This window comes from Ixodes scapularis, unplaced genomic scaffold (assembly GCF_016920785.2).
Source record: "Ixodes scapularis isolate PalLabHiFi unplaced genomic scaffold, ASM1692078v2 PGA_scaffold39__5_contigs__length_11793443, whole genome shotgun sequence".
In the NCBI taxonomy this organism is placed as follows: Eukaryota; Metazoa; Arthropoda; class Arachnida; order Ixodida; family Ixodidae; genus Ixodes; species Ixodes scapularis.
Genome location: NW_024609867.1, coordinates 10,673,820 through 10,693,836, shown reverse-complemented (window position 1 = coordinate 10,693,836; position 20,017 = coordinate 10,673,820). Strand labels below are relative to the sequence as shown.

Genomic DNA, 20,017 nt, shown 5'->3' with positions numbered 1-20,017 from the left:
GAATACACAAATGCCTTCCGTAAACAACAGTGCCCCCACCCGAGGAGATTATCTAGAATTTTTAAACTTAACTGTTTTTAAACCACATTGCGATTTACACGAGAATGCAAGTAAGCCAAAGTTACATTTGCTAACATGATATTGAACCTTGCAAAATATTAAGGTACTAAATTTGTAACATTGCAGAAACCTAAATACATGTAATTAGTTGCTTCACTACCCTAGTACCACTAGGCCCGGCTCATACTTTGGCCAGCTTGGCTCGAGCTGTGGCCAGGCTTGAGCCGATTTCACTCTAGCTCGCGCCAACCTGGCCCAAGCCGAGGCCGTGGAAATGTGCTGCTTGGGACTCCGGTTTGCGGGCTCGTATCCCCCACGAAAGCTAAGAGTAGTCTTGTATCAAGCAGTGATACCTTATTCAAATCCAGAAAGCTCTCTATATCTTCCTCTTTCTCTTTCCATTTATTTTTGTTCCGGCCCCTCATGCCGTCTGCGTTTTTGTCTACCTCGGTTACAAATACAAATGTGTTCCCGACAGCGCAGCAACAGCAAAAGCGACGGCGGTCGATACACGACACGGGACGTTATCCGGATCGTGTCCGGAAAACAAACTGTCCCTAATGTTTCAAGACAACGCGCCCAGCACGGAAGTCGTTTTCACACGGACACGTGTTTGCTCTATTCAGGTTTCCGAGCAGTAGTTCAGCCGCTTTAGATGAAGGTAAACACGGGTTTGCCGTAATGCCGGAAATGAGTTTTCTGCCACACAAGATAAATGTTGGAAAACAATCTTGTCGTTTGGCCCATATGTTTGTTTTGCTGCGGTGTTGTTTTCACTAATAATTTTGGTTTCTTTGGGTGCTTGAAACAAGGAATGTTTACTAAAGAACCGGGTGATCACACTGACATTTTCTTCGGTGTTTTTTAAATGCAGATTATCTTGGCCGATCAAGACTCCAAAATGCAGCTCAGCGCTCTTCAAGAGGCCATGTTGGATTGCCTCAAGAACAACAGCAGCGCAGTCTTTGACTCTGGCGGTGAGTTCTCGTCACACTGGCAGGAATTCATAGTTTTACGTTACACCTAAAAAGCTTTCGCTATTGATGGGACTGTATATTTTGAAAGTAGCGTACTTACGTGGGAACTTGTATAAACAAACGATTTCATCAAGCTACATTCTCAATCCTCTGGCTTTGTTTAGGCAGCAGACAACCTTCAAGACAAATTCTAGAGACGAATATGAGTTAAGGTTTCCATTGCCTTGAGTTGTTCACCTTCATTCTGATGGAGCGACGCCATCGTTTTCCTCCGCTAACTTAGGCGTTCTTTCGCACGAATACGGCATGTGCATACACCGCCTAGAAAAATAAAGGCCCAGGTACAGCCTGCTCTAACTCCCCTCAACATCATCACAGTAGGCTGACGTCAATTCAGCAACTGGGCAAGAGCCCGACTCCGAGCGTTCTCCTACACGTTGAGTGAACACGAGGTCCGGTTAGACGCAAACACAGCACTCGTCTCTAGTCTGTGTCTGCACTCATCTTACCACTGTGACGTAAAACGGTTAAGTGCACCGGCTTTTAACTTGAATGTGGTGTTGAACATATCCGTATGTTGTTGGAGAACGAGCAAAGCTGAACAGCTCCAGCCAAAGTCAAGTTTGTTTCAGATATGTGATCGTCCAAGCAGCGCAGTTGAGATGATTTGCGTGGACACTCGCTGATGTTACTCTCCTCATCCCCACCTCCGCTCACGCTGTGTAAGAGGGTAGGAAACTAAGAATTATGTATTAGTGGAGCAACCAAGTACCTGCAGAGGCGCGCGTTTCACGGTAAGATCATATAGGCGCTGGGGCAAGGTTTCAGAGCGCGCTACCATTGGTTCATCATCAGCGCCACCAGGGCCAAATGAGGCAACAGTGGGACGGCTAAAATCGGTAGCGCCGCCGGCGTACCCTCGCGTGGCTAAGTTATTACCAACTCCGAGCGCTGTGTTGTCGCGCGCTATATTACCGACTGTTTAAAAAAAAAATGTATAAAATATTTATGCGCGTGATTGTATCATTGTAGCAGTAGAATATTTTAGTAGGTGCCTCGCTCGATAGTTTTAGACAAAAAAAAACGGGAACTAGCAGAACAAAATTTAACGTTCTGATATTACGGTAAGCTTTAAGTGAAAGCAAGTTGGAGAATGCAGTTTTCAACCTTTTTTACGTTATTTACGCGCCTCAAAATTACAGAAGGGAAAACTTCGTCGAGCCTTCCTCCTATACAAAAGCGGATCTAAAAGACCCCCCCCCCCCCTCCTCCGCCCCGCCGCCCCTCCCCCACCCTCACCTACTTTTCAATTTTGAAGTGAACGCTTCCCGCATAAATAGCTGACCTGATTTCGAGAATCAGCTTCTTTCCTGTTCCCTAGTCGAGATAATGAAAACGATTGTGGTGTCCAAGAAATGCGTCTTTTGTGCAAGCTGGCTGAGGTTTGAATAGTGTCGTACGCAATTGCTAGTCGCAAGCTGATGCTCGTTCTCGTCGATTGGATATGTTGTTCTGTTCTACATAGAATACAAATAAACACTGCACGGATAACCTTTTCTTGTGGTGTACGTTCATTCTTTTATTTGTTGAGTAGGCTGTTTCTTAGAAGCAGGGACGAAGTTAGATACCGCATAGACGCGGGTCGGAATACAAGAACTATATTGGGCAGCTTTGCGATCACGCTAAAGACGCAAACGCCAGTTCGCTCTGCAACCGGCGAAGTGGAGAATACGCACATTCCAGTAACGCTCAAACGACATTGAAACCTCATTCGATCGAGTTGTATCCGCGGAGGAGAGCTCAGCGAGAGTACCAAAAAAATGTTTCTAACTCCAGATAGTCATCGCATCAAACTACTTTAGAGTAAAAGAGACTCCTCCCGAGAAAAAAACAAGCAATCACGACGGAAGTCAAATATAAACACTAAAAACTCATACTAATCAACCAAATAAGTAATTAAAGCTTATAAGCACCTTTTGTGTTAGTAAACAACATACGGTTTCTATTAAAAACTTTCCGATCGTCTGAAAAACAAACACTAAATCAGTTAATTTTAAGGAGAAGCACCTGTGAAGTGTGCGGGGGGGGGGGGGGGGGGGCGCTAAACTTTTCGCTTGTGCAGCAAGCACAAGGTTGGCAATGCAAAAACGAGGGTGATAAGAATACCACCCGCGCTTTCGAGTCGTAAATCTTGTGACTGCAAACGGAGTGAATACTTTATCACACCCGCAGGCTTCACAAGTGCTTTAAGACTTCCTAAAATTCACTCTTCTAACCGCTTTTGATGGGGCTTAGAAAGGTTTTAACGTAAACCAGGTATATATTTTCACAACCGAAAAGTAAAATAGTAGGTTTTAGTTCATTATTAACTTATTAGTATATCTCTTGCAACGCCTGATATCAGCCGTGACTGGCAGTTGATTCCTGAAAAAAGTTTCTTTTTCTCTTAACACCACTGTAGCTCGGAATATTTCAGTATTCACTAAAACACACGATAGTATATCGCGCTTAAATAAATACTCCAACTCTGGCAAATATCGCGGTGCCGATCAATTGAAAAGAGCTGTCCGAGAGCTACCATGATTTTGTTAGTGGTTTCGTTGTCACCTAATGATGAAAGCGTTTGCTACTAAACATTTGGTCAATTTTGGAATCTTCGATATAAAACGCCCAATATAATTTCTGTTTAAATACATCCTGCGATTGAGGCAAATAGTGCGGTGCTGTTCGATGAGAACAAAGTATCCGAGATATACCGTGGAGTTTGTAAATTCGAAATGAGCTGAGCTCAGCAAGCGAGAAGGTTGACGCGTTTGTTACGAAGCATTTGGCCCCTTCTACGAAATCCCAATTGGAACAACCAATATAATTTGTGTTTCAAGATTTCCTCAGACTCAGGCAAATATTTCAGTGCTGTTCGATGAGAAAAAAAGATAGTCGAAAGTTAGCGTGGAGTTGTTTGTGGTTTGAAGTCAGTTGAGCTCAGAAAGGAACAAGATTAATGCTTTTCTTTTGATACACTCAGCCACTCCGTTGAGGTATAAAATGGTACACGTTCAGTGACGGCATGACCTCATAGAGTTCTCACTTCATATTCCCTTGGTAGAGTCATAACTGGTGTCCGCACTGCAGAAGTTTACTATTTGAGCACTTCTTTCTGCCACTATCTGGAAATAACGAAGCCTGCGTTTTGTAACAACGGTTCAAATATTTTTACTGGTGTAAATGCCTTCTCATTTTAAAAGGGGTATTGTTCATAATCAGCCTTATAAATTTGATTTCCCAGGCACAAACACCACCTGGCATATATATATATATATTTTTTTTTTCATTTTAAAAGCCTGTGGCAAGTGCTCTCAAGAAAAACCTTTGCACGACAACAAAATGACGGCTTTTTGACGAAGAGAACGTGAAAGTCAGAAGGTTCCGTTCTCTTATGAAATCAAGCTAGGCCGGTGCAGTGTAGGCGCGTCAGCACATCTAATTGTTTTATAGGCGTATAAAGCTTCACATATTTATATTTGTTTTGCCAAACATGCGCAGTAATGGTCTTTGTCTCCGATAGAGCTTAGGAACCACCATTGGGAACCTAATTGAGGCGCAGGAAGTCTTGCTCACATCGGGTTGTTTTCCGCTGAAGTACTACCGGCACATCCGGTAGGACAACTCTGGCTATCGTCCCGACACTTCTTAAAGGGGCCCTGCAACAACTTTTTGACTGGGTTTTAATTTGCACCGAACCTAGAGCGCACTGAACGTCGTAACTAAAAGAAACCTTTCTTTTCTCAAACTTCGCTTTATTTTAAAAGTTATAGGCAAATTCGAATTACAAAAACAAGCAAAAAAGAACCTCCTTCATGACGTCTTAGGTCCTGGCTTGAGTGGACGTCAAGTAGAGGAGGAGAAGTGAGCTCATGGAGCGCTCACGGCTGCCGCACGCGGTGTCGACGGCTCGAGAGGGAGCCACTAAAGCACGTGTTGGATATGCTGTATGAAGCGGGCGGCCAGGGCGGCTCGCATTGCATTTGCTGCGCGGTTAAAGACTAATTTGGCATAACACTTTATTTGGCCACAAACGACAGCAAACACGGGGTAAAAATCAGTTTAGAACGGGAGCCACTTCGCGCTGTCATACCGCGAAATGGCCAAATCGGCAGCCAAGCCCACGCCGAAAGAATTCGGAAAGCTTTGAACCGGTCGGATCCTCGAGCCGGTATTCGCGACTCCAACTAACTATAGGTGGCGCCACTCATTTTCTAAGATAGCGGTTATAGTGAGGGTCGGAGATGCGTGCCGGCTGTTGAGCCTGTCTAGTGTGCTGGCTGGCTTCACTGGGCGACACAAATTATTTCTGGTAATACGAGGAAGCTAGGGTGTTATGAGCGCAGGTCCACTCTTTACCCTGAAAACAGGAACGGTGTTTAGCGTAAAATTAACGCAATGGTGCGCGTTTTAATTCTGGAGCGAAACCGAAACTAACATCGATTTTGGATTTAATTTATTGATATAGGTGAGTAGATGGTAGGTAGGTTGTTTTCCCCGACCTCGATGGACCACCCTGAAGTTGCCGTCGAGGACCGGGGGACCGTGGATGAAGTAGAGTTGCTGGAGGGCTGGATGCGTTGGTGGTGATGGAGAGGCGACCGACAACTCGGAGGGTTAACGAGATGAACGAAACTTTACTTCGATTTAAAAAAAAAAGTATCAAACAGTTACATAAAAGACAAGTACGAACAGATTCCGCGCTGTAATAAACTGCCGCGCACGGCTCACAGACTGAGACGCCTCGGCGTCAGATGATCCTGCCGCGCACGGTAGGGACGGCGACTACCTTGTAGCCGCGAAGAGAAAGACGCTGTCGCGCACGACAGGTAACGCGGCGCACCGCGTGAGCTGAATGTCAGTGGGGTCGCTCACGAGCCAGTTCCAAAACTCAAAGATTTCCCTGTCTGGTCAGGGTCTAAGACAGCGTGCTCGAACCCGTTAAGGCCAATCAGGGTTCGACCCTGGTCCCATTGGCTAGAGGGACCAAACTACGACACCTACACGACGCACTTCCGACCAATCGGGTGAGAGGTGATTGCTCCGAGAGTGAACCAAAAGCCAAGCCTTGGTTCTCAGAAGCCGAGAATAAAACACGGATTATGGCTTTCCTATCTGCCACAGAAGATACACATTCGCGAACGGCGAGAAGCACCGAGACATGTCGGCTGGGGCACGTCAATGTCACCGCTAAAGGCCGTTGGCAACAAGGTAAAAAGAAAGACATGCCAGGCATATGCAGAATATATAGGGATCGCCTGGTCCCCGGGCGTCACGGAAGAGTTCCGAGACACGACTCCGAGAACTCTGAAGCAATTTGTTTCCCAGCAAACGACCTGGTGACCGGTGACGTGTTGATGTCTTGGCCGGGGGTTCCCCGTCAAACCTTTACGTCTGGCCTCGCGTCTCAGGGTCAAGGGGTAGACGCACGCGGCGCTGAGACAGCAGCCTCTCGTCGGCAAGTTAAGTGTTTTCACGTGGGTTCGAAAACCGGGGTTCCGCATGAAATGAAACGAAGAGGGCGACATGCCCGCGGCCATTTCCCCGATACCGGGGAAAGCTCATAAACAAGCAGAATTCCACTTTGTAACGGCACGGGACTCCTTGAAACGCGACACTCGCCTCCCAAAGCGCCTCCTCATTCCCGACCGAAGCGCCGTCAGGCGGCAAAACAAAACAGAGTGGGGTATGCCGTCCTCTCGGTCGAAAAAAAGTAATAAATAAAGGCGACCACCTCTACAGGTCTCAATTTCGAATTCTGTCATAATTCAAGATCTGTCTGTCTCACATCGTAATTCTTTAGTTATAGAAGTTGTTCGTGAAAACTTTATTTTGTGACATACATGTTCGATCCAGGCTGATATTTGTAGTTGTAGTTGAAAAAAATCAGTGCTGATATTTGTGCGTTCTCACTGCCTTTTCTCGCTCAGATAATTGTCATGAAAAATAATGAACTGCAATCTTTTTCGTGGGCTTTTGGGTATTTAGATGATTAATTGATTTAACATTATTCCAAGCACAATAATAAGAGAAGAATTCCAGCTTTTACAATATGTCCACAAAACGTAAAAGTTAATAAAAGTTGTTCGCACTGCAACAACCCAAAGACGTAATCCGAGTCAGACAGCTGACGTGTGTGTGTGTTTTTTATAGCAACGCGTGATGGATAGGCCTATATATTACATCCAGTGTTTGACCGTTTGTCTCGCTTGATAACGATGTCAGAGTTTTTCATATGCTAAAAAGAAAACAAAATTATACCTTTCTTTAAAGACTATTAAGGTTAAAGGCATATTTTCCTGATCTTGGCGTCATTTGGGGGCATACATTGCCGCAATTTGTATTAATTATAATAATATTAAAATCAGATATTTTAATACATAATGTTTCAAGCTCTAATATAATTTGTTGCTTATTATCTAATTTTCAACTCGCGAACAAATATGACAATCAAAAGTGTGCTAATTATCATCACTGGTGCCAATTACAGCATTTTGAATTACCAAGTAACAAAATAAAAAGAGTCTCAAAATCAATGAAAACATTCTATCCATGTAAAATTACATTAATTGTGGGTAAAGTATATTTTCCTATTGAAGTCGCAACTTTTGACAATCGGCAAAACGTCCAAAGTCGCCGCCAATATCCTTCCAGACCAAATGCCCAAAAATAAAAGAAAGAACAAAAGAAAATAAAACCTTTTTTGTTAAATTAGCAATCTATAGCATTTGGTTACTTTCATTTTTACGCTCCGTCGTTTGGCGAATCTCATGCCTTTTCAGATTGAAGAAATGCCTATCTGCTTGCACGTCTGCTCACTGCAGCACGTTTCGTTGGCGTTGGAAGCCGGTAGAACAGTAGCGAGTTTTAGTATTGCGTATACGAGCGAACGCAAGCGCTGTGTGTTTGCGTTAGCTTTGCATGTTCCACACTGCGTGAGCGCGGAGCCCCAAATTGCGGTCCTGGATGGCGCATGACGATGAGGCGCACGGACCAACGTGGGTCACGCAACTCTAACGCAAACGCACACCACTTGCATTTGCTTCTATGGGCATTCTATGCGCAATACTAAAACTCTCCAGTAAGGTACAATCCCATACCTACTGCAGCATTACGTGGGGACAGTTAAGAGCGTTGTTTGCATTCGAAAATGGCATATAGCGAGCCATGATCACGAGCGGTTCCGCCGTGCCCGCTGAACAGGAGAATCGGGGTACCCTCACTAGAGCGCTTCCCATGCATTTCCGCCGCGGGAGGGCCAGCGCCGAGCTGGAGACGCGAATACGACCGCAGCGCCGCCACGTACATCCGGGACCTTTCTACGCTCGCCGCACGTCGGAGCCTCGTCCCACTAGCCCCTTCTAGCATGCGCCGCTTTTTCCGCCTCTTGGTGGCGGGTTTGTCGACGGGTCTTTTCTTGTTTCCGCACTTCATGAACTGCATTTGTTTCTTTTCTGACCAAAAATACTGAACAAAAACTACTTTTATACATAATTGAAGCGGTTCGCGAAACTTATATTTTGTATCTCGACTAAAAAAAAAAAGCTTTCAGCGGCTCTGACCAGTAGTAAGCCCAAGACCAAAGACGTCAAATATTGCGCGCTTTCTGCAACGCGGGTCGCCCTCGTAGGTGGAGGAGGTTTCCGCGTCGTCCTGGTTAAAATATGACGCACTGATATTTAGGTACTCTGTCCGTGCCCGCTGGCTTGCCCGAACCCCAAGAGACGTGGAAACCGCAAAAAAGGTAGACGTTTAAATATGCTTGCAGGGCCTCTTTAAGTGCCAGCTCCTCTTTACTCCAAATACCACCTGATATTAATGGAAATCTAGTACCAGCCAATGTTTCTTTGCGCCGCTGGCTACACGAACTGGCGCGGCCGGTTACAAGGTGAATACGCTTGAGCTAGCCGATAAATATTGCCTCAGGACAAATGAGAGCATATAGAAAAAGTTCAGCACTAAGGACTCCCACGAGAGTTTGAGCAGAAAGTAGGTTACATGAAACTGCTCCGGGTCAATATTATTTTGTTGCTAGACGAACATCAACAGGCGTCTTCTTTTCTGATCCATTAGCAGCGAAGAGTGTTCTGAAAGAGTGAAGATCCGCATGGTTTTTGTGCTATCTTTAGCAACTCGCTTGAGGCTCAGATAGACTGGAAGGGTATAGGGCACCCTAATTATTCAGAAGGTTATCCGTCGCATTGTGTTATATTCAGGAGCGTGGGCTGGCGGATCCGAGCTCTGGCATTCGTCTTCGTCTCTAGAGAGCAGTTAAGGCAATCATATTTGAATCTTTCAAGAGACGAAGCAGTTATATTGGGTTGAAATATAGTTACTGCATTTATGGGGTGGCATATATCACAACAAGAACATATAGGTAAGAAGGTATAATCATTTGTCCGATGTTAAATTTTTAAACGCTTGAGAAACCGCGACCATTTTGTACTGCACATGTCATAATAGGGAGTTTTTTGAGCCGTGTTCTAATGACACGGCTACCATACGTGACAATTAACGTGTTTCAGTCAACGTTCCTGGATTAGCCTACTTGTAGAACACCTGCGGAGCCCCCTGACCCCCCCCCCCCCCCTTCACTTACTTCAGTCCACCCCCTTCAATTGAAGCGCCATATAGATTATTGTTTCAATGCTGTGCATTTTAAGAAGTGCGGCGGAGCGCCATCTAGGCAATGTGCATCTAAACGTATGTGTTCCGTAGGGTACACTGCAGTTACTATCGTCCAACACACTGTTTATATACAATCCCGCGTTTTGCACCCCGGGTGAAGGCATTGCGGGCGCGCAGAAACCAGATTCCCCTGAGGTTAAGGATCTGCGCATGTGCAGTGCCGACCGCAGTGCCGCCTTATCGGAGTGATGTCAGAGAGTTCAGTTGGTCTATACAGCCGTCCGGCGCGTCGAACGACGAGAGACGAGCCGAGGTGAGAAAGAGGCGTACCGGCTCGTGCAAGAAGCGTCTATGTGAAGTTCAGTAACTGAGCTCATCTAATAACCTTCGTTGAAGTGAACCGTTAAACTGGACCAACCGTCTAAACAATGATGACGATTGCGTTTGACTTGCAGCGCCATCCTGTAGTAAACATCTGAAACGTTCTGCAGTGTGCATGCAGATCTGCGGCTCGCATTTCACAGTGTGCCACTGATGTAAGTAATGCGGCCGACGTATCATTCAGCGGTCGGAATTTTAAAAGATTTCAATGTAGATACGGTGAAATCTTTCTGAACGATCAAGTAGGTAGGCGCTGTTTTCTTTGTATTCTTAAACTTGAAAGATCGTTCACGTGTTGTGCCGCCGAACCAGATCATTTGGTCTGCTCGTGGTCGCCACTGCGGCTAATTACACCGAATAACAATATATATATTTTTCATTCGTAGTTCACAACACTTGCTATCGCTTGCCATTGCTTGCCATTGTGAGCAGCCCTTTCAATGGTGGGGTTCGATCATACAAATAATGTGAATAGTTGCAGGATGGAAAACCACCTACCGCTCTCCTAAACTAAACGCCCGGCAAAGCTTGTGGAGTCGGTTACCGAAGCGACCGCTATCTTTTATTTTCACTGAGTTGCCAGCCATTCTGCCAGTGACGACTATAGCGACGCGAATGGGAGAAGAGAACGAGAAACCCATCTCTAATTACCCACCGGCTTGAGCGCGCACACTCCAAGAAAAAAAGAAAAAAGGTGTACATAGTCCTTTCTAAAATGAAAACGCACTTGTAACCGATGTTCCTTTCAAAAGAGAAAAAAAACCTTGGTTTGTCAAACAGTGGAGCAAAGTTCCTCCTCGTCTTCATCTCAATATGGCTACCGCGAATTGAGCAAATCGAACTAAGGCTTAACGAGGACGCTACGCCTATTGTACGGTGCAAGAGGAGCATCAAATAAGAGCGTAACACGAGCTTTCCGTGAACTGCCTGCCGGTACTTCAGCCGCGGCTTGCGGCAGGTGTAGCGGCAGGCAGTCCACGGAGCTACGCCGTGGAAACCTCGAACACTTATATCGCTGATTCCTGCGCACCACGTGAAGTGTAGCCTCACCAGGAATCATAGCATATTGCCGCGTGCAGGGCCGAGCAAGCAGCGCCCGGTCATGGTATTCTTGAAAATTCGTGTTTATTCTTAATCGTGGCGTAACTTTTATTATTTTACCCAAGTTTCTTGTTCTCGAAAGTGCGTCTTCATTCTCACCCCGGACTCATGAAGCCCGAACTTTTTTGGCCGAGGTTTCACAATGCCGAAGCACACTAGAAAAGGAGCTGCCCGCGACCTTGTTGAGTCAGTCTCGCTCTTGCTTTTTGTTACGCCGCCCAATCGCCGCCCATTTTTTTCTGCTTTCCCGACGCTTGTTCTTTATTTTGTTTGTCGCAAGCTCGCCGATTAAACTTTCTTGTGAGTTTATGATTTTTCGTCTGTTCTCCTTACTCCTTGACAATATTTAAACAACAAAATAAAGAATAGCTTTCCTAACTGTTTTTATAAACCATTCCTTCTTAATTCTGAAATTCCAAACTCTAAATATGTGTACGTCCAGTCGTATTTTGACATTTCTGTCCTTGCCCAGAGAACAAATGCTCTCGGGGAGGGGACAAGAGGACATCGCAGACGACAATCACATTGGCCACTGCACGAGAGGAGTACGGTTCAGAGCAGCGTTCGAACATGGCTATCCGTAGGCCGATCGGCTGCACCGTAATTGCTCAAACGGTCTTAAACTCTAATGTAAAGAAGAATTTCAACCTGCGACACTCACCCCCTCCGATCACGGCCCGACCAGCGGCGTCAGTGCCTGGCAATGCCTGACAGTTCACGCCATCTGATCTTGCTGTTACACCGACGAAACGCGGACAAACGGTCACAAGGTGATAATCCCAGTCTCCGTTTACAAAGTGCAACACTACCATTGCGATGTTGTTGATATGTTGCTGACACGCGGAAATTAAAGACCAGGTTGATGGTCGGTTTGCATTCGGCATCAAGAAAGAGAGCCGAACGCAGCACAGAAGGCAAGCAGGCAGAAACACATACCTGTCTTGGTGGCAGTTTCCGTGATCTCCATAATGCCATCAACGTCGTCAGGTTGTTCCAAATGGCTTGGCAATCTGGATATTATCACCTTGGCCCAGTGTATGGAGGGCTGAGGCATTGCTCCGGAAGTTCGCTGGTTGTACGGCTTCGTCTGCTCGTTTGACAAAATTAGTGGAAAACCGGTCAATGCGACTAAGGTGTTCTGCCCGTTTGGACTGGGAGACAAAATCACAGCCGGCCTTAGCAGCCGCTGAATCTCAATCGACTCAACAATCTATATTAAACCACGCGCATGACGCGCTCAAATAATAAAACCGAAAGAAGATGAGGTCGGAGGGTGCAACTCTTCTTTCATCTGCCTGGGAGAAGGAAAAAAAAAAAAAACTCACGTTCCTCCCTTCTTCTCGAGCCTGTTTGGGGGCGCGTCACTGGAAGGGAGATAAACGCGCCATAGCTACCTTTTTTCTCCTTTTTTTTCTCAGTGTCCATGGTCGGTGGCGTCGGCAAAGCGTTCAAGGACGAACCGTTCGGGTCAAAACGACTACGTAACTCTCCCTGTTAACTTTCACGTTTCCCATTCCGGTTGCACAAAACAGGATTACAGACAAGACGTACAAATATTTCCAGTGCTTACCACACATGCGAGAAATGGCCAGTCCAAACGGGTGTTGACAGATGAGCGGCATCCGATATGCCGCTACAGAGAGATACTCCGAATGATCAAAGAGCGTTTCACTACCTAATAAGCAAAACTGCACAGCATTCAGTAGGCAATGACTGGAGTAATATACACGTTTTGTTCGTAAACGCTCACTTTCAATTTCGAAACATAGCAGTGCTGACGCAAAAATGTTAGGCATTGAATCGGATAACGCTAAGTATTGAAGCCTTGACTTTTGAGCCCAATCTCTAGTCCTTTATTTGTGCTGAGACCGAACGTTCGGTGATGTGTTGCCTATTTATGTGGTAAAAAAAACAAAAAAAAAACACGTCTTACATATCTTCCAACCTTTTGTAGGCGCATCCGCGCTTTGCAAATCATTGTTCAGAACTTTTGGGAGGAAGCATAGCGGGGTTCGGTTTTTGGATTAAAGCTAATGGGAACGGAAGAAAGCGTCAGTACGATTCCAAGCGGCACTGCACAACTGAGCGGTTGTCATGATAGAACGCAAAGACCGACAGCCTAATCCGAGCTTTCACTTTCTTTCTGTCGTTCTGTGCTGGCCGTCCCTGCTGTTGACGACCTCTGGACAAAGGAAGGGAACCGGAGAGATCAGATGAGCGGTGACCCAGACTGCGGGTCCGTCGGGTTCTTGACAAATTGACACCGCGTCTCTTGTCAGTTTTAAATGAGGGCCGAGAGGAGATGGAACAGGGGGTCAGATGTATTCGAAGATAGAGCTAACGCGACCGCGGATGTCTCCCAACAGTGGGGAAGGGAGCGTTCTATCAACGCGGCGCGACGGCGTGGAAGCAACGAAATACGATTGCCTTTGCTGGGGAATACGCCACTCTAGAGCAAAAGAACATGCATTAAATTCGTGATACAGGCAAGTTGATTTATTCTTACAAATTGGTGATCGTTTTTTGCGCGCCCTATCAACAGGTGACATAGTTTAAGGCCTTACAACTCAGGGCATGCTTCTTTTCCAAACCTTGCTGAGAGGATAATTGCCTTTAAATAATTTTTTTTAACATTTGCAATTAAAATTATAATAGTTAATGCTTTCTAGATACAACTTCACACTTAGATTATATTATAAGGTCAATCACATCAAAACTTGTTTTTTTCTTGTGATGGAATAGTCACCAAAAGCAGGCCAGTTTCCTTGTTTGACATGTATTTTACAATCACCAAACATTTCCCACACACCGAAAATGTATGAGAGAGGTCTCTCACTCCTGGCTTGCACAGATGGAACACAACGTAAGATGGGTTTCAAGACGTACAGGAAAATCTCACCGCGGCAGCTGAAGTCAAAAAGAGTTTAGCTCAACGTTTCTTTATTTGTGTGAAACTCAAAATTTTAGGATGAGGCTTGAGTGAAAGAATGTTTTGCATCAGAGATCTAAGAACCAATGTTTTCCGGTTGTTCAGAAAACCGACCTTCGTACGCGGCTTTGATTTTCTTGCTGCTTTTCATGAAAGGTACTCAAACAGCATCCACTGGTGCTCGCGAGGAACATTAGTTTAGTGTCTGACATTTTTGTTCTCCAATCAAAACATGTAATGACACACCATGAAAAAAGAAAACTGAAAGATTTGCGTTGCTTACAACATGATTAACTTTATATCATTTGATCAATTACGGAACTATTAAAACACTGTCCTGCGAAAATGTGTAGTGGGAAGCGAGGCTGTAAACGTAAAATGAACGGAAGCGGTGTCGATGAGGTTTCATTTTTAGAGATCAAAATCATCGGCGGTTGCTAAGAAGAAGCGAAGACTGTAACTGCCCGTAGTTCCGGTCTTGGTAGCTAAAATAATGAAATGTGTGATTTCGCTGCGTTCGGGATCTCACAAATGTTTGGGGAATTAGATAATAAGGCCCTCACGCAAGGTACCAACGCTTGCGTGCGTGCTTAAGACGATAACACTCCTTTCGCATTCGTAGCGTGCAGGTTGCTCCCTCCTCCTAAATCTTCTTGGATACGCAAATCTCTGGGATACAATCTACTAACTCTGAACATTTACTCTGCATGACGCCTTAAGGATCGATGATTCAAGGAGCCGCGTCAATTGCCTTTTGAATTGTTCGTATATCGAGATTAGAGCGCAGTAAATTAAAAAAAAAAACGTCATTAAGCCCAGAAACGAAACCTTTGCCCTAGGCATATGTCAGTTAAAAAAAAAATTAATCCGGGAGGATGGTTTTGAGGCAACTCTCCGGATATCCGAATATATAATTTGGTATATTTGTGTGCGTACCAGTGAGTGAGCGTGGCAGCATGCACTGCTCATCTGCGAAGGGATGTGTTTTCTCGTGGCTGACCCTTAGTAAAGTAATCGAGATTGTGGCGAACAGTAATTCTTGAATTTTTGATAATGCGCACTAAATTATGTGCACCCTAAGGGGCGTGAAGAGCCTTTTCCATGTGTGACTACACCCTTTCAGCAGCCTCGTATTGAGTGATAAATGCAATTTCATCGCAAACTAGGGAGGTGTTGTATGGCAGCCTTTATATTTTGAAGGATGTGTAAAGGGTATGAAAAATATTAGGTACAGTTAAATCAGGAATGCACGCTCCTTGAACGGTGTTTTCCACTCGAGAACAAATTTTGTGGGGATTGTCTTAGCGATGTTGATGAATACTTATTTCCGGTACCGAACCTTTTAACTTTGATGCAATTACCTTGAATTTACTATGCTTTGCGTGAAATAGTGACGAGAACAAAGCAACATACTTGTAAACTTCATTAATGCAGAAAACGTCTCCAGGGAAGGAGTGTCTTTGAAATGTCGAGTATATAAGAGGGTGCAGCAGTCAGTAGGGTCATGATTCTTCTCTCGTACATTAACCGTTTCTGGGCACGTAGAACTTGCACGTTTCGCCTATTACTTTTAAACCTGTTGTATGTATATATATATATATATATATATTTTCTGTGAACGAAGAGGGGAGAAGGTGATTATTGAATTTATTGCATTAAAGTTAGGGAAAGGGAAAGAGAGCTGGCAAAAAATTGGGCCAGGAGCGGGGATTGAACCCGCAACCTTCGCCTGTCCGGGGCGACGCCTTAACAAATTAGACCATCGCGGCGACTGGTTTTGGCGGACTCAATTTCTGACCAGCTCTTTGTGTACTGTTTAGTTTCGAATTCGCTTAACTTGATAGACGACAACCATTGCTGATTTAAGGCCCGCGCTATTTCCGACATGCGGCAGTGACGTGTCATGTCATCTCAGCTTGGAAATGTCGGAAAGGGCCCGTCTTCCAAGGTATCTAGGGAATCACTCCTCCCCATAGGGACAGGCTGCACCTCGTATATAATGGGAATGAGTGAAGATTGACAAGTGCAGCCGTAGTATTTATTTATTTATTTATTTACAAATACCCTCAGGGCCCCGAGGGGCATTATGGAGGGGAGTGGTGGTTAAGTACGAGGCGAAACTTGGTGTTATCTGCGATGGTGACGATGTTATCGGGAAGGCCATTCCAGTCCACAATGGTTTCGGGTAGAAATGAATGCGGGTGGGCTGTAGATTTGGTCCTGGGTCGGCCAATCTTGCATGTGTGGTCCAGTCTTGAAGAAACATAGTTGGGTGGGCTAAGGAGAGACTGATTTAAAGAGGGAGAGTAATACACTTTATGCAGGAGGGAAAGCCTGGAAATTCTGCGGCGAAGAGAAATTTCAGGGAGGGTTAATTGAGATTTCATTTCAGTGACACTCGAAAAACGGGAGTAATCGGAAAGAATGAAACGAGCTGCGCGGTTTTGAACTGCTCCTATTCCATTGGTGAAAAATGAAAGGTGGGGATGCCAGATAGATAGGCGTATTCTAGTTTAGGGCGGACAAGAGTAATATAGAGAAGTCTTTTGAGGTTAGAAGGAGCCATCTTGAAATTACGCCGAATATAACCAAGAGGGCGATTAGCTGGAATACTAATCATGATTAACATGATTATTCCATGATAAATTATTAGTTAAATAAACACCAAGATATTTATATTCGGTAGTGGCCTGAAGGACGGTGTCATTCAGTGTTAATGTTGTTACGTGGGGGGAGGACGAGCGCGTGAAACACACATGCATGCATTTATTAATATTTAGGGACATTTGCCAAGTACGGCATCAGTCGGCAATTTTGTTCATGTCGTTTTGGAGGAGGAGGTGGTCGTCGGCAGATTTTATTAGTCTATAGATAACTCAATAAACTGCGAAAAGGCGAATTAAAGAAGAAAGTTGAAGTTGGAGTTCATTAAAATAGATTAGAAAGAGTAAAGGGCCAAGTACAGAGCCTTGCAGCACGCCGGAGGAGACTGGAGCTAAGGAGGAAGGCGAGTCGTTAGCGAAAACAAATTGAGAACGGTAGCTAAGAAAAGATTCAATCCGTTTTGGAACGAGAGGATCTAATTTTAAGGAAGAGAGCTTGAATAGAAGGCAATTGTGAAGGACCTTTTCAAAAACCTTGGCGAAATCAAGGAAGACAGCATTAGTAGGAAAGCCAGAGTCGAGATTTTGAAAAAGGTCGTTAGTAAGAAACAGCAGCTGGATCTCACATGAAAGTTGCTTGCGGAAGCTGTGCTGTGCGTAGGTGAAGTAAATACAGGAATCCAGGAAACTGATAAGATGCTTGTAGATGATGTGCTCGAGAAGTTTGCACGAAATGCAGGTAAGTGAGATTGGTCTGTAGTTGAATGGAGACGTTTTACTTCCAGATTTGTGGACTGGAATGACCTTTCCAATTTTCCAATAGGAGGGTACCACACCAGTCTCCAGAGACTGTTGAAAAATTTTAGTAAGGAAAAGCGCTGATGAGATTTTCGTGTTGATTATTAGTTTGCTGCTGATATCATCTATTCCGCATGAAGAAGACATTTTAAGGGATTCTATAGTGCTTACTATGCCGTCAAAGTCTACGAAAATAGGATCCATAGTGAAAACATTTGTTATTGGAACGATGGGTCTGGATACAGTGAAAGCATCGGAAAATACAGTGTTAAGAGTATTAGCACATTCACTATTCATTATTTCATCACCAGAACTACTCACAAGGTTAATGTTTAGAGATAGTTTACCATTAACAATTCTCCAAAACTGACGAGGGTTATTTTGTAACATATATGGTGGGGTGTGGTGCAAGAATGTGTGCTTACGCTCACGCAACAGACACTTGTATTGAGACAAGCAAGCGGCATGCTTCAGCCAGGCCTCCGGTGTATTTAGTCGTTTAGCATTCCTAAACAGTCTTTTTTTTTTATTTGAAAGTCGGCGAAGTAAATTAGTAAACCATGGCTAAGATGCATTTGATCGGACGTTTGTACATGGCACATAACGTTCGACAAGCTCGAGGAATTTGGCTTTATAGAAATTCCAGTTTTCATTGGCGTTGTAGTTATCAAAGTTCTCGTTAAAAGAGACGAAGAAATCCGAGAGCTGGCGATTAATCATGTCGTAGTTGCCCCTGTGATACTAACGAATTTTTTTAGGAAAAAACACTGACTTCTGTGGCTTAATATCAATAAAACAGTGTAGCGCTTTGTGGTCACTAATGTCATCTATAGAAGACAATAACTAAACTAGATGAGGATCAGCAGTAAGGAATAAATCGAGCACATTTGAACTGCTGTCGGTGACTCGTGTAGGAAAAAATACTACTTGGGAGAGATTAAAGGAACGGCACAAGTCAATAAAAACTCGGCTTACATTCGTTCCGCCAGAGCTGGCTGGCGTCAGCGTATTCCATTCAATACCCGGAATGTTAAAATCACCAAAAAGAAAAGTAGTTTTACTATGTGCTGCCAAAGAAGACAAATCATCACGAAGGCAATCACAAAAGTCACGTGAAGCGTTGGGTGGACGGTAGCAAACACCGAGCAAATAGAGTCGTAGCAACATTTTATGGAAACCCGAACTATCTCAAGGGCACTTTGGATCGACACAATATAACATGGAATAGTTTTGTTAACAGCGATAAGAACCCCTCCCCCTCGTCGATCCGCTCTGTCACACTGGTAGATGTTGAAGTGAGGATGATCCGGTAATATTTCATTATCATCAATGTCAGGATTTAGCCACGTTTCTGACATCAAGACAACATCAGCATCACATGAACTTATCAGTGAAGACAAATCATCACGCTTAGGTAATACTCTACGTGCGTTTGCGTAAAGAACACTTATGGCGCTCTGCGATTTAGCCGCATCAGTAGAAATACTCCCCACGTTCCCCTATCTCATGAGCTGTATTATACTGCCTCTCTGGGCATCATATATGAAAGTCTTGGGGCCAAGGTGAAGTTTGTTTAGTCGAAGTTTAAAAGGCAAAGATTGACGTTTAGCAAAAGTGACGAGCTTATGCCGTGCAACACGAGTATTTTCGCAGAAGTCTTCCGATAGTGAAAACGAGCTACCCTCCAGCCGAAAACTGCTCTGTAGTATTTCAGTTTTGGTTTTAAATGACGCAAGACAAGTTATGATTGGTCGGTTTTTTCCTACTTGAAAGTTGCCAACTCTATGAGCACGTTCGATATCAGAACTCGCTACAGATATGCCAAGCTTTTCTTCTGTGAATTCAAGAACTTTATGTTCCGACGATGAACATGACTCACCGCGCGTGTCAGGAATACCTCGGAAAACCAAGTTGCAACGACGGGAACGATTTTCTAGATCGTCTCTTCGAGTGAGGAGCGAGGCTGTTACTGACGAAAGTAAACCCTGGAGAAGGGGAACAAGAGGGACAAAGGACAAACATAAATGTCCAAACACAGCTAGGTGACTGGTGAGCGAGCGAAAAAATCCGCCTGGTCCGGGTATCGAACCCGGGACCTCTCCATTACCAGTGGAGCGCTCTACCAACTGAGCTAACCAGGGGTTAGACGTCAGTAGAGGAAACGGGTTTTATCAGCTGCCACCAGTCGAACACCGACAAGGGTGAAGCTTGCAATTTAAGGTTATAATTATAATGCAATTAAATGCAAAGGTGCAAGCGAGCTGGACAAGAATGACGAAAGTAAACCCTTCTCCAGGGATTACTTTTGTCATTCTTGTCCAGCTCGCTTGCACCTTTGCATTTAATTGCATTATAATTATGAGGCTGTTACTGTTGCATGATCGGGAAGGGCACTGCGAATGCTACACACTTCGGCTTTAGTTTCGGAAAGTGACTGAAGCTCGTTCTCAATTCCGGCAATCTTGGTGTTAATGGTTGATAAGGAGTTTTCCAACTGA

At 44.7% G+C, this 20,017-nt stretch overlaps 1 protein-coding gene and 1 non-coding gene across 2 annotated transcripts in view; one reads left to right on the top strand and one right to left on the bottom strand.

Moving 5' to 3' along the window:
• The first annotated feature begins 940 nt into the window (after positions 1 to 940).
• Positions 941 to 20,017, top strand: part of LOC115328052 (parathyroid hormone/parathyroid hormone-related peptide receptor) — a 292,861-nt gene continuing 273,784 nt past the window's right edge. Inside the window, exon 1 of the mRNA XM_042292197.1 lies at positions 941 to 1,037. Coding sequence (XP_042148131.1) covers positions 962 to 1,037 — 76 coding nt within the window. The 5' untranslated portion in view covers positions 941 to 961. The remainder of the gene's footprint in view (positions 1,038 to 20,017) is intronic.
• Trnat-ggu lies at positions 19,588 to 19,660 on the bottom strand. The gene has a single exon. It is a non-coding gene; the product is annotated as a tRNA-Thr (tRNA).